A 14,479-nucleotide genomic window follows, 5' to 3' on the forward strand; every position below is an offset into this window, starting at 1 on the left:
GCTGTAATGACCGGTGAAGTAGGCCCTCGTTAACTGGGGTCAAAGGTTAGGGTTAGGGTCCGGCAGGTCATCAGCATCAGACTGCTGTAATGATCGGTGAAGTAGGCCCTCGTTAACTGGGGTCAGAGGTTAGGGTTAGGGTCAGGCAGGTCATCAGCATCAGACTGCTGTAATGACCGGTGAAGTAGGCCCCCGTTAACTGGGTTCAGAGGTTAGGGTTATGGCCAGGCAGGTCAGCAGCAACTGAGGGAGGGAGTCAGGTTTAGGGGTTAGACAGGGTTAGATAGGTCAGAGGGTTAATGTAATGACATCATACCCACCAAGGTGCTGAACACCGAGTGAGTCAGGTGATAGACGGCCCAGAAGGGCAGGGTCAGGGTGAAGAGGAGGTCAGAAGACAGCAGGTTGAGAATGAACAGGTTGGACAGTTACTTAGACAACACAGAGCACACAGCAACAGGCAGTTACCTATACAACACAGAGCACACAGCAACAGCCAGTTACCTAGACAACACAGAGCACACAGCAACAGCCAGTTACCTAGACAACACAGAGCACACAGCAACAGCCAGTTACCTAGACAACACAGAGCACACAGCAACAGCCAGTTACCTAGACAACACAGAGCACACAGCAACAGCCAGTTGCCTAGACAACACAGAGCAGACAGCAACAGGCAGTTACCTAGACAACACAGAGCACACAGCAACAGGCAGTTACCTAGACGACACAGAGCACACAGCAACAGGCAGTTACCTAGACTACACAGAAACAGGCAGTTACCTAGGCAACACAGAGCACACAGCAACAGCCAGTTACCTAGACAACACAAAGCACACAGCAACAGGCACTTACCTAGGCGACACAGAGCACACAGAAACAGGCTATTACCTAGACGAAACAGCTCATCATAGTCTTCCTCAGTGTTGTTCAGAAGTCTGTTGTTCAGAAGTCTGTTGTTCAGAAGTCTGTTGTTCAGAAGTCTGTTCTGGGGTGGAGGGGACAGACTGCATGTTCCTCATTTAGAGATCTGTTAACCTGTTCTGGGGTGGAGGGGACAGACTGCATGTTCCTCATTTAGAGATCTGTTAACCTGTTCTGGGGTGGAGGGGACAGACTGCATGTTCCTCATTTAGAGATCTGTTAACCTGTTCTGGGGTGGAGGGGACAGACTGCATGTTCCTCATTTAGAGATCTGTTAACCTGTTCTGGGGTGGAGGGGACAGACTGCATGTTCCTCATTTAGAGATCTGTTAACCTGTTCTGGGGTGGAGGGGACAGACTGCATGTTCCTCATTTAGAGATCTGTTAACCTGTTCTGGGGTGGAGGGGACAGACTACATGTTCCTCATTTTCACATCAGTTTCAAATTTAGTCAAATTATCAAATCATTAATTGTTGTGATATATTGGACAGTTAAGACATTTTCCATCAATGTTAAAACAAATCAGTACTTTATTCAGAAGACTTAAAAACATTAAACAATAGTTCAATATTTACACAATTCAAATCTGACCATGAAAAATATATGCTGATTATATGAACCTACAGTATGGTAACACAATGGCTGGTGTGTTTACGTACAAGCAGGACCTGCTCTTTCTCTCTGTCAATTCCTTAATTGCATTCTTCTACTTTTAGATTGTGTGTATTGTTGTGAATTGTTAGATATTACTACATACTTGGAGCCAGACACACAAGCATTTTACTATACCCACAATAACATCTGCTAAACATGTGTATATGATCAATAACATCTGCTAAACATGTGTATATGACCAATAACATCTGCTAAACATGTGTATATGACCAATAACATCTGCTAAACATGTGTATATGACAAATACAATCTGATTTGACTTACAGCAATCAAAATACAACAATCACAATTTAATTTGCTTCTAAACCTGGTATTAAACGTGGTATTAAACGTGGTATTAAACATGGTATTACACCTAGTATTAAACGTAGTATTAAATGTGGTATTAAACATGGTATTAAACATGGTATTAAACATATGATTAAACATGGTATTCAACATGGTATTAAACCTAGTATTAAACATGGTATGACACATGGTATTAAACGTGGTATTAAACATGGTATTAAACCTAGTATTAAACATGGTATTAAATGTGGTATTAAACATGGTATTAAACCTAGTATTAAACATGGTATTAAACATGGTATTAAACGTGGTATTAAACATGGTATTAAATGTGGTATTACACATGGTATTAAACATGGTATTAAACATGGTATTAAACATGGTATTAAAGGGGTATGATATAAACACCTCAAATAGTCTTGAGGAATGCAATCATTATCTGCAAATGGATAATATGAATGGAAAATCGATCCAGTGAAAGGCTTCAGTTATCATGAAGTAAAGAATACTACAATATCTAGTATGAACGTGTAATACCCTGACAACATCGCGTGCACGAGCGTTGCAAAATAAATTTAGAAATCTATGTTATTCAATTATTGCACCCACACTGCTCACGTGCGCCAACGATCGTCTGCATTGCCAAGGGCTAAAATAGAATCAGTTCTATTTCTGATGCAGATCATACTCACGTACCATCTCCTCATTGGTTATACCCACATGGGTGATTGAAATAGGAAATGTGTTGCCGGTCGTCATGGTAATACTATGAAAGTTTAGATGCCAATCATCATATAAATTCAAAGATGAAAAAGCCTGGAAGGAGGAGAGGTGACTAGAAACGATTTGGTTGACCATTTTACGTGTGGATTAATTGTCAGAGTAGAGGACCTTGTGCATTTAAGGTAAAATAACAACTCAATGTCCCAGGACAAATTAGCTAGCAACAGCAATCTAGCTAAATAAGACAAATTACCTAGCAAGTGCAAGCTAGCTAGCTACATTTCCATAAATGTTTAATGCTTATCGACCTGTCCCCAAATTAATAATTGTTTTGATATTTTAACCTGCGTGTTGTGATCGCGTTTGGTGTAGGGGTACAAAACAAATGTATGCATGTCTGGTTTGGGTTCAGTGTAAGGCTCCAGGTATCATGAAGTAAAGAATACTACAATATCTAGTATGAAAGTGATGTCTAGTACAGTGACTCCTCCCCCTGGACTGTGATGTCCGTCTGCTACTCCTGTACAGACTACTGCTATTGTTGATGTTGTTTACAGTGTTGTTATTTAAAGTGAGAACTCCTCCCCACTGGACTGTGATGTCAGTCTGCTGCTCCTGTACAGAACACTGCTGTTGTTGTTGTTATTGACAACGGTAACACCATGACAACAACCCTTCAACATTCTCTTCAGGTGGTTCCGGAACTTGACCCCAACGAACACGTAGAACAAAGGGTTGAGACAGCAGTAGGAGAACGCCAGCAGCCTGGTCACATAGAAGGAGTAGTCCAACGTGGTGCTGGTGCCACACTCGTCCCATAGTGTTGTGGATGAATCAGCACCGCCGCCATCTTGACTCTTATACGCCAGTGTCCTGAGGAAGATGACCACGTTGTACGGCGCCCAGCCCACAAAGAAAACCAGGACCAGGCCGAAGACCAGCCTGGCGGTCCTGTGGCTCCTCCTGTCTCCTCCGCTCCTCTGGCGTCTAACCCTAACCCTGGGTCTCAGGAGGCGGACTAGAATCTGACTGTAACAGACACACACCACTAATAATGTCACTATGAACAGGATGTTCTGCTGGTAGACCCCCCACAGCCTCCAGCTGACATCTGCAACCTCACAGTACCGCCGTTCACCACTAGAGGCGTTAGAGTCACTAGGCCCATCAGGGTTGTTCGGGTCCAGAGGGTCTTTAAGGTCAGTAGAATCAGTGATGATGAACTTGGTAAAGATGAGAGCTGGCATAGCAGCTAACAGACTGCCGATCCAGACGACCAATGATACGACAGCGCTCCAGGTGCCCTGAGAGTGGGAGGGGCCTGACACCAGGTAAGACAGGGGGTGGAGCACGGCCAGGTAACGATGCAGTGTCATTAGGATGAGGAAGATGCCACTGCTGTAGTAGCCAGCATAGAACAGGAAGCTAACCGCCTTACACGTGAGGTCACCGTAGCTCCAGCCAATCATGTGATAGGAGACCCAGAAGGGGAGGCCGCAGGTGAACACCAGGTCAGACAACGCCAGGTTCATCATGAACGCATTTGTCAGTGACCGAAGATGCTCGTACCTGGGAGAGAAGCAGACACACAACACTGTTTTAAACACAACACTGTTTTAAACACCCTGTAACCCTGATGAAGACTACAGTAGTAGTGCTAACTTGTAACCCTGATGAAGACTACAGTAGTAGTCCTACCCTGTAACCCTGATGAAGACTACAGTAGTAGTCCTACCCTGTAACCCTGATGAAGACTACAGTAGTAGTCCTAACTTGTAACCCTGATGAAGACTACAGTAGTAGTCCTACCCTGTAACCCTGATGAAGACTACAGTAGTAGTCCTACCCTGTAACCCTGATGAAGACTACAGTAATAGTCCTACCCTGAAACCCTGATGAAGACTACAGTAGTAGTCCTACCCTGTAACCCTGATGAAGACTACAGTAGTAGTCCTACCCTGTAACCCTGATGAAGACTACAGTAGTAGTCCTACCCTGAAACCCTGATGAAGACTACAGTAGAAGTCCTACCCTGAAACCCTGATGAAGACTACAGTAGTAGTCCTACCCTGTAACCCTGATGAAGACTACAGTAGTAGTCCTACCCTGAAACCCTGAAACCCTGATGAAGACTACAGTAGTAGTCCTACCCTGTAACCCTGATGAAGACTACAGTAGTAGTCCTACCCTGAAACCCTGATGAAGACTACAGTAGTAGTCCTACCCTGTAACCCTGATGAAGACTACAGTAGTAGTCCTACCCTGTAACCCTGATGAAGACTACAGTAGTAGTCCTACCCTGTAACCCTGATGAAGACTACAGTAGTAATCCTACCCTGTAACCCTGATGAAGACTACAGTAGTAGTGCTAACTTGTAACCCTGATGAAGACTACAGTAGTAGTCCTACCCTGTAACCCTGATGAAGACTACAGTAGTAGTCCTACCCTGTAACCCTGATGAAGACTACAGTAGTAGTCCTAACTTGTAACCCTGATGAAGACTACAGTAGTAGTCCTACCCTGTAACCCTGATGAAGACTACAGTAGTAGTCCTACCCTGTAACCCTGATGAAGACTACAGTAATAGTCCTACACTGAAACCCTGATGAAGACTACAGTAGTAGTCCTACCCTGTAACCCTGATGAAGACTACAGTAGTAGTCCTACCCTGTAACCCTGATGAAGACTACAGTAGTAGTCCTACCCTGAAACCCTGATGAAGACTACAGTAGTAGTTCTACCCTGAAACCCTGATGAAGACTACAGTAGTAGTCCTACCCTGTAACCCTGATGAAGACTACAGTAGTAGTCCTACCCTGAAACCCTGATGAAGACTACAGTAGTAGTCCTACCCTGTAACCCTGATGAAGACTACAGTAGTAGTCCTACCCTGTAACCCTGATGAAGACTACAGTAGTAGTCCTACCCTGTAACCCTGATGAAGACTACAGTAGTAGTCCTACCCTGTAACCCTGATGAAGACTACAGTAGTAGTCCTACCCTGTAACCCTGATGAAGACTACAGTAGTAGTCCTACCCTGTAACCCTGATGAAGACTACAGTAGTAGTCCTACCCTGAAATCCTGATGAAGACTACAGTAGTAGTCCTACCCTGTAACCCTGATGAAGACTACAGTAGTAGTCCTACCCTGTAACCCTGATGAAGACTACAGTAATAGTCCTACCCTGAAACCCTGATGAAGACTACAGTAGTAGTCCTACCCTGTAACCCTGATGAAGACTACAGTAGTAGTCCTACCCTGAAACCCTGATGAAGACTACAGTAATAGTCCTACCCTGTAACCCTGATGAAGACTACAGTAGTAGTCCTACCCTGAAACCCTGATGAAGACTACAGTAATAGTCCTACCCTGTAACCCTGATGAAGACTACAGTAGTAGTCCTACCCTGAAACCCTGATGAAGACTACAGTAGTAGTCCTACCCTGTAACCCTGATGAAGACTACAGTAGTAGTCCTACCCTGAAACCCTGATGAAGACTACAGTAGTAGTCCTACCCTGAAACCCTGATGAAGACTACAGTAGTAGTCCTACCCTGTAACCCTGATGAAGACTACAGTAGTAGTCCTACCCTGAAATCCTGATGAAGACTACAGTAGTAGTCCTACCCTGAAACCCTGATGAAGACTACAGTAATAGTCCTACCCTGTACCCCTGATGAAGACTACAGTAATATTCCTACCCTGAAACCCTGATGAAGACTACAGTAGTAGTCTTACCCTGTAACCCTGATGAAGACTACAGTAATAGTCCTACCCTGTAACCCTGATGAAGACTACAGTAGTAGTCCTAACCTGAAACCCTGATGAAGACTACAGTAATAGTCCTACCCTGTAACCCTGATGAAGACTACAGTAGTAGTCCTACCCTGAAACCCTGATGAAGACTACAGTAGTAGTCCTACCCTGAAACCCTGATGAAGACTACAGTAGTAGTCCTACCCTGTAACCCTGATGAAGACTACAGTAATAGTCCTACCCTGTAACCCTGATGAAGACTACAGTAGTAGTCCTAACCTGAAACCCTGATGAAGACTACAGTAATAGTCCTACCCTGTAACCCTGATGAAGACTACAGTAGTAGTCCTACCCTGAAACCCTGATGAAGACTACAGTAGTAGTCCTACCCTGAAACCCTGATGAAGACTACAGTAGTAGTCCTACCCTGAAACCCTGATGAAGACTACAGTAGTAGTCCTACCCTGAAACCCTGATGAAGACTACAGTAGTAGTCCTACCCTGAAACCCTGATGAAGACTACAGTAATAGTCCTACCCTGTAACCCTGATGAAGACTACAGTAATAGTCCTACCCTGTAACCCTGATGAAGACTACAGTAATAGTCCTACCCTGAAACCCTGATGAAGACTACAGTAATAGTCCTACCCTGTAACCCTGATGAAGACTACAGTAAGAGTTATGGTTCAAACTAGGCTCTCCAACCCTGTTCCTGGAGAGATACCCTCCTGTAGGTTTTAACTCCAACCCTGTTCCTGGAGAGAGACCCTCCTGTAGGTTTTAACTCCAACCCTGTTCCAAGAGAGATACCCTTCTGTAGGTTTTAACTCCAACCCTGTTCCTGGAGAGAGACCCTCCTGTAGGTCTTAACTCCAACCCTGTTCCTGGAGAGATACCATCCTAGAGGTTTTAACTCCAACCCTGTTCCTGGAGAGATACCCTCCTGTGTATCTAGACCAGGGCTCCCCATCCCTGTTCCTGGAGAGAGACCCTCCTGTAGGTTTTAACTCCAGCCCTGTTCCTGGAGAGATACCATCCTAGAGGTTTTAACTCCAACCCTGTTCCTGGAGAGAGACCCTCCTGTAGGTTTTAACTCCAGCCCTGTTCCTGGAGAGATACCATCCTAGAGGTTTTAACTCCAACCCTGTTCCTGGAGAGAGACCCTCCTGTAGGTTTTAACTCCAGCCCTGTTCCTGGAGAGAGACCCTCCTGTAGGTTTTAACTCCAACCCTGTTACTGGAGAGAGACCCTCCTGTCGGTTTTAACTCCAACCCTGTTACTGGAGAGAGACCCTCCTGTAGGATTTAACTCCAACCCTGTTCCTGGAGAGAGACCCTCCTGTAGGTTTTAACTCCAACCCTGTTCTTGGAGAGATACCATCCTGGAGGTTTTAACTCCAACCCTGTTCCTGGAGAGATACTCTCCTGTAGGTTTTCGCTCCAACCCTGTTCCTGGAGAGAGACCCTCCTGTAGGTTTTCGCTCCAACCCCAGTTGTAACTAACCTGGTTCAGTTACCTCAACTAATTATAAGAATCAGGTGTGCTAGATTAGGATTGGAGTGAAAACCTACAGGATGGTAGTTCTTCAGAAACTGGGTTAGAGCGCCCTGAACTAGGCTATTAGGCAGTGAGGAAGACTCCACTCCTTCAGATAACACAGACCAGTGAGGAAGACCACTCCTTCAGATAACACAGACCAGTGAGGAAGACCACTCCTTCAGATAACACAGACCAGTGAGGAAGACCACTCCTTCAGATAACACAGACCAGTGAGGAAGACCACTCCTTCAGATAACACAGACCAGTGAGGAAGACTCCACTCCTTCAGATAACACAGACCAGTGAGGAAGACCACTCCTTCAGATAACACAGACCACTGAGGAAGACCACTCCTTCAGATAACACAGACCAGTGAGGAAGACTCCACTCCTTCAGATAACACAGACCACTGAGGAAGACCACTCCTTCAGATAACACAGACCACTGAGGAAGACTCCACTCCTTCAGATAACACAGACCAGTGAGGAAGACTCCACTCCTTCAGATAACACAGACCACTGAGGAAGACCACTCCTTCAGATTAGCACAATACTTCCTCCATCCTGTCACTAGTTACCTCGCTCTCTCAAAACAAGATGCATGACAAGAGCAGCAAGCCAAGTGAAAATGAGGAAAATATTAATGATCTATTTGTCATCATCAGACTGTCCTACCTGGCCAGAATCACCAGCACCAGCAGGTTACCCACAAGGCTTAGCACAATGACCACGGAGAGGACCATGGGTGTGACGAGGGCTCCGAACCTGACCACGTCTGTCTTGGAGCAGCGTTCATCCTCGTACTCTTCGTCATAGTCGGCGCTGCCGTAGAAATCAGTGGTTCTATTGGTACCATAGTTGAGAGTAGTAGGTCTCAATCCGTCCTCTACAGCGCTATACAGGTTCCCTGTAGGAAACCTCTGAGATTGAAAAAGTCTTAATGAGTGAGATTCCTATAAGGGGAAAAAGGTTCAACGATACCCAGTAACAATGACATCCTGAAATACTAATAAATATACCATTATATTTGACCTTCAATGGTATCAGTTCCTGTTTTACTAGCTCCTAGTCTGAGTCAGTCAATCTGGGTTACAAAACATCTCCATGAGCGACACAATCATACCTGTGATGAAGTGTTACAAGCTGAAGTGAACAGTAATCATGTTAAAATATACTGAACAAAAATAGAAACACATCTGTTAAAGGAATTCTAAATTACTCTGTATTGTTTCCCAATCAGATTTAAATACTCTGTCAATGCATTCGAAGGGTTCGTAAGACCCAACAGGTCACCATAGTAGCCTAACCCATGTTCACCATAGTAGCCTAACCCATGTTCACCATAGTAGCCTAACCCATGGTCACCCTAGTAGCCTAACCTATGGTCACCATAGTAGCCTAACCTATGGTCACCATAGTAGCCTAACCTATGGTCACCCTAGTAGCCTAACCTATGGTCACCCTAGTAGCCTAACCTATGGTCACCATAGTAGCCTAACCTATGGTCACCCTTGCAGAACTAACCTATGGTCACCCTAGTAGCCTAACCTATGGTCACCCTAGTAACCTAACCTATCGTCACCCTAGTAGCCTAACCTATGGTCACCCTAGTAGCCTAACCTATGGTCACCATAGTAGCCTAACCTATGGTCACCCTTGCAGCCTAACCTATGGTCACCATAGTAACCTAACCTATCGTCACCCTAGTAGCCTAACCTATGGTCACCCTAGTAGCCTAACCTATGGTCACCATAGTAGCCTAACCTATGGTCACCATAGTAACCTAACCTATCGTCACCCTAGTAGCCTAACCTATGGTCACCCTAGTAGCCTAACCTATGGTCACCATAGTAGCCTAACCTATGGTCACCCTAGTAGCCTAACCTATGGTCACCATAGTAGCCTAACCTATGGTCACCATAGTAACCTAACCTATCGTCACCCTAGTAGCCTAACCTATGGTCACCATAGTAACCTAACCTATCATCACCCTAGTAGCCTAACCCATGGTCACCATAGTAGCCTAACCTATCATCACCCTAGTATCCTAACCCATGGTCACCATAGTAGCCTAACCTATGGTCACCCTAGTAGCCTAACCTATGGTCACCATAGTAGCCTAACCTATGGTCACCATAGTAGCCTAACCTATGGTCACCCCAGTAGCCTAACCTATGGTCACCATAGTAGCCTAACCTATGGTCACCATAGTAGCCTAACCTATCGTCACCCGAGTAGCCTAACCTATCTTCACCCTAGTAACCTAACCTATCGTCACCCTAGTAGCCTAACCTATGGTCACCATAGTAGCCTAACCTATGGTCACCATAGTAGCCTAACCCATGTTCACCATAGTAGCCTAACCTATGGTCACCCTAGTAGCCTAAACTATGGTCACCATAGTAGCCTAACCTATGGTCACCCTAGTAGCCTAACCTATGGTCACCATAGTAGCCTAACCTATGGTCACCCTTGTAGCCTAACCTATGGTCACCATAGTAACCTAACCTATCGTCACCCTAGTAGCCTAACCTATGGTCACCCTAGTAGCCTAACCTATGGTCACACTAGTAGCCTAACCTATGGTCACCATAGTAGCCTAACCTATGGTCACCATAGTAACCTAACCTATCGTCACCCTAGTAGCCTAACCTATGGTCACCCTAGTAGCCTAACCTATGGTCACCATAGTAGCCTAACCTATGGTCACCCCAGTAACCTAACCTATCGTCACCCTAGTAGCCTAACCTATGGTCACCCTAGTAGCCTAACCTATGGTCACCCTAGTAGCCTAACCTATGGTCACCATAGTAGCCTAACCTATGGTCACCATAGTAACCTAACCTATCGTCACCCTAGTAGCCTAACCTATGGTCACCCTAGTAGCCTAACCTATGGTCACCATAGTAGCCTAACCTATGGTCACCATAGTAGCCTAACCTATGGTCACCATAGTAACCTAACCTATCGTCACCCTAGTAGCCTAACCTATGGTCACCATAGTAACCTAACCTATCGTCACCCTAGTAGCCTAACCCATGGTCACCATAGTAGCCTAACCTATCATCACCCTAGTATCCTAACCCATGGTCACCATAGTAGCCTAACCTATTGTCACCCTAGTAGCCTAACCCATGGTCACCATAGTAACCTAACCTATCGTCACCCTAGTAGCCTAACCTATGGTCACACTAGTAGCCTAACCTATGGTCACCCTAGTAACCTAACCCATGGTCACCATAGTAGCCTAACCCATGATCACCATAGTAGCCTAACCTATGGTCACCATAGTAGCCTAACCTATGGTCACCATAGTAGCCTAACCTATGGTCACCCTAGTAGCCTAACCTATGGTCACCATAGTAGCCTAACCTATCATCACCCTAGTAGCCTAACCTATGGTCACCCTAGTAGCCTAACCTATGGTCACCCTAGTAGCCTAACCTATGGTCACCATAGTAGCCTAACCTATGGTCACCATAGTAGCCTAACCTATCATCACCCTAGTAGCCTAACCTATGGTCACCCTAGTAGCCTAACCTATGGTCACCCTAGTAGCCTAACCTATGGTCACCATAGTAGCCTAACCTATGGTCACCATAGTAGCCTAACCTATGGTCACCCCAGTAGCCTAACCTATGGTCACCATAGTAGCCTAACCTATGGTCACCCTAGTAGCCTAACCTATGGTCACCATAGTAGCCTAACCCATGTTCACCATAGTAGCCTAACCTATGGTCACCCTAGTAGCCTAAACTATGGTCACCATAGTAGCCTAACCTATGGTCACCCTAGTAGCCTAACCTATGGTCACCATAGTAGCCTAACCTATGGTCACCCTTGTAGCCTAACCTATGGTCACCATCGTAACCTAACCTATCGTCACCCTAGTAGCCTAACCTATGGTCACCCTAGTAGCCTAACCTATGTTCAACATAGTAGCCTAACCTATGTTCACCCTAGTAGCCTAACCTATGGTCACCCTAGTAGCCTAACCTATGGTCACCCTAGTAGCCTAACTTATGGTCACCATAGTAGCCTAACCTATGGTCACCATAGTAGCCTAACCTATGCTCACCATAGTAGCCTAACCTATCGTCACCCGAGTAGCCTAACTTATGGTCACCATAGTAGCCTAACCTATCGTCACCCGAGTAGCCTAACCTATCTTCACCCTAGTAACCTAACCTATCTTCACCCTAGTAGCCTAACCTATCGTCACCATAGTAGCCTAACCTATCGTCACCCTAGTAACCTAACCTATCATCACCCTAGTAGCCTAACCTATGGTCACCATAGTAACCTAACCTATAGTCACCCTAGTAGCCTAACCTATCGCCACCCTAGTAACCTAACCTATCGTCACCCGAGTAGCCTAACCTATCGTCACCCTAGTAGCCTAACCTATCGTCACCCTAGTAGCCTAACCTATCGTCACCCGGGTAGCCTAACCTATCGTCACCCTAGTAACCTAACCTATCGTCACCCTAGTAGCCTAACCTATGGTCACCCTAGTAGCCTAACCTATGGTCGCCCTAGTAGCCTAACCTATGGTCTCCCTAGTTGCCTAACCTATGGTCACCCTAGTAGCCTAACCTATCGTCGCCCTAGTAGCCTAACCTATGGTCACCCTAGTGGCCTAACCTATCGTCACCCTAGTAGCCTAACCTATCATCGCCCTAGTAGCCTAACCTATGGTCACCCTAGTAGCCTAACCTATCGTCGCCCTAGTAGCCTAACCTATGGTCGCCCTAGTAGCCTAACCTATGGTCACCCTAGTAGCCTAACCTATGGTCACCATAGTAGCCTAACCTGTGGTCACCCTAGTAGCCTAACCTATGGTCGCCCTAGTAGCCTAACCTATCGTCACCCTAGTAGCCTAACCTAACGTCGCCCTAGTAGCCTAACCTATGGTCGCCCTAGTAGCCTAACCTATGGTCACCCTAGTAGCCTAACCTATCGTCACCCGAGTAACCTAACCTATGTGCATGTTATGCCTTTTCCTTTTCATTGATGATTAAGTTACTGGATATTGGCGGGAACTGGAACACACTGTCGTACACGTCGATCCAGAGCATCCCAAACATGCTCAATGGGTGACATTTCTGGTGAATATGCAGGTCATGGAAGAACTGGGACATTTTCAGCTTCCAGGAATTGTGTCCAGATCCTTGTGACATGGGGCCGTGCATTATCATGCTGAAACATGAGGTGATGGCTGTGGATAAATGGCACGACAATGGGCCTCAAACTTGTCACAGTATCACTGTGCATTCAAATTGCCATCAATAAAATGTAATTGTGTTCATTGTCCGTAGCTTATGCCTGCCCATGCCATAACCCCACCGTTACCATGGGGCACTCTGTTCACAACATTGACATCAGGAAACACCTCGCCCACACGACGCCATACATGTGGCCTGCGGTTGTGTGTTCGGTTAGACGCACTGCCAAGTTCTCTAAAACGATGTTGGAGGTTGCTTATGGTAGAGAAATTAACTTTCAGTTCTCTGGCAACATCTCTGGTGGACATTCCTGCACTCAGCATGCCAAATTCACGCTCCCTCAACTTGAGACATCTGTGGCATTGTGTTGTCTGACAAAATTGCACATTTTAGTGGCCTTTTATTGTCCCCAGCACAAGGTGTAATGATCATGCTGTTTAATCAGATTCTTGATCTGCCAGCCCTGCCAGGTGGATGGATTATCTTGGTGAAGGAGAAATGCTCACTAACAGGAACGTAAACACATTTGTGCAAAAAAATTGAGAGATATAAACTTTTTGTATGGAACATTTCTGAGATCTTTAATTTCAGCTCATGAAACATGGGATCAACACTTTACATGTTGCGTTTATATATTTGTTCAGTATATATTTGTTCAGTATATATTTGTTCAGTATATATTTGTTCAGTATATTTTTGTTCAGTATATTTTTGTTCAGTCTATATTAGATATAAAATGTATATCCCTCCTCCTACCTCCATGTTGGCTCCTTCAGCATCCATCTCCCTGTAGAGGTGTGTCGTCCCAGCAGAACAGAACTAGGTGGTGGTAGTGATGATCTGACCGGAACACAGAGACCCTGGAACACAGAGACCCTGGAACACAGAGACCCTGGAACACAGAGACCCTGGAACACAGAGACCCTAGTTGTTGCTAAGTGACTACAGATGAGGATGACTGATCTGATTCAGTCAACCTGTCTCAGATACGTACTCTGACTGACTGGAACACTAGACCCTAAGGAGAGACCGAATGGCACCCTATTCCCTTTATGATGCACTACTTTATATAGTGTACTGTGGGGGCTCTGGTCAAAGTAGTGCATCATATAGACCGTTGAGACGCACCAAGTATGGAAGTTGCACCTCAAATTCAACTGCAGGTTTCTGTTCCTCAGAGAAACAGACGAGACCATCGATACGACGCGTCACAAATGGCACTCAATTCACTTTAACAGGCACTAGTTTTAACCAGGCCCACATGGGCTCCCGAATGGCGCAGCGGTCTAAGGCACTGCATCTCAGTGCTAGAGGCATCACTACAGACCTTGGTTTGATTCCAGGCT

The 14,479-nt window shown here is 45.6% G+C and overlaps 1 protein-coding gene across 1 annotated transcript; it reads right to left on the minus strand.

The window, feature by feature from the left end:
- Positions 1 to 1,431: 1,431 nt before the first annotated feature.
- Positions 1,432 to 14,236, minus strand: LOC135508501 (chemokine XC receptor 1-like). Its single transcript, XM_064928752.1, has 3 exons — positions 13,890 to 14,236; positions 8,584 to 8,828; positions 1,432 to 4,180 (listed from the first exon to the last, which is right to left on the minus strand). The coding sequence occupies exons 1-3, from the start codon at positions 13,914 to 13,916 to the stop codon at positions 3,178 to 3,180; spliced, it is 1,275 nt and encodes a 424-aa protein (XP_064784824.1). The 5' UTR covers positions 13,917 to 14,236; the 3' UTR covers positions 1,432 to 3,177.
- Positions 14,237 to 14,479: the final 243 nt, after the last annotated feature.

The sequence above is a fragment of the Oncorhynchus masou genome, chromosome 3 (genome assembly GCF_036934945.1).
Source record: "Oncorhynchus masou masou isolate Uvic2021 chromosome 3, UVic_Omas_1.1, whole genome shotgun sequence".
Taxonomy (NCBI): domain Eukaryota; kingdom Metazoa; phylum Chordata; class Actinopteri; order Salmoniformes; family Salmonidae; genus Oncorhynchus; species Oncorhynchus masou.

What these genes read in the sequence shown, in the direction of transcription:
- LOC135508501 (XM_064928752.1), bottom strand. Translation starts at nt 13,916, where the DNA reads ATGGATGCTGAAGGAGCCAACATGGAG. An exon ending in CTGAAGGAGCCAACATGGAG is followed by an intron (nt 8,829 to 13,889) that starts GTAGGAGGAGGG and finishes TTTCAATCTCAG; the next exon opens with AGGTTTCCTACAGGGAACCT. An exon ending in GTGCTGGTGATTCTGGCCAG is followed by an intron (nt 4,181 to 8,583) that starts GTAGGACAGTCT and finishes CTTCTCTCCCAG; the next exon opens with GTACGAGCATCTTCGGTCAC.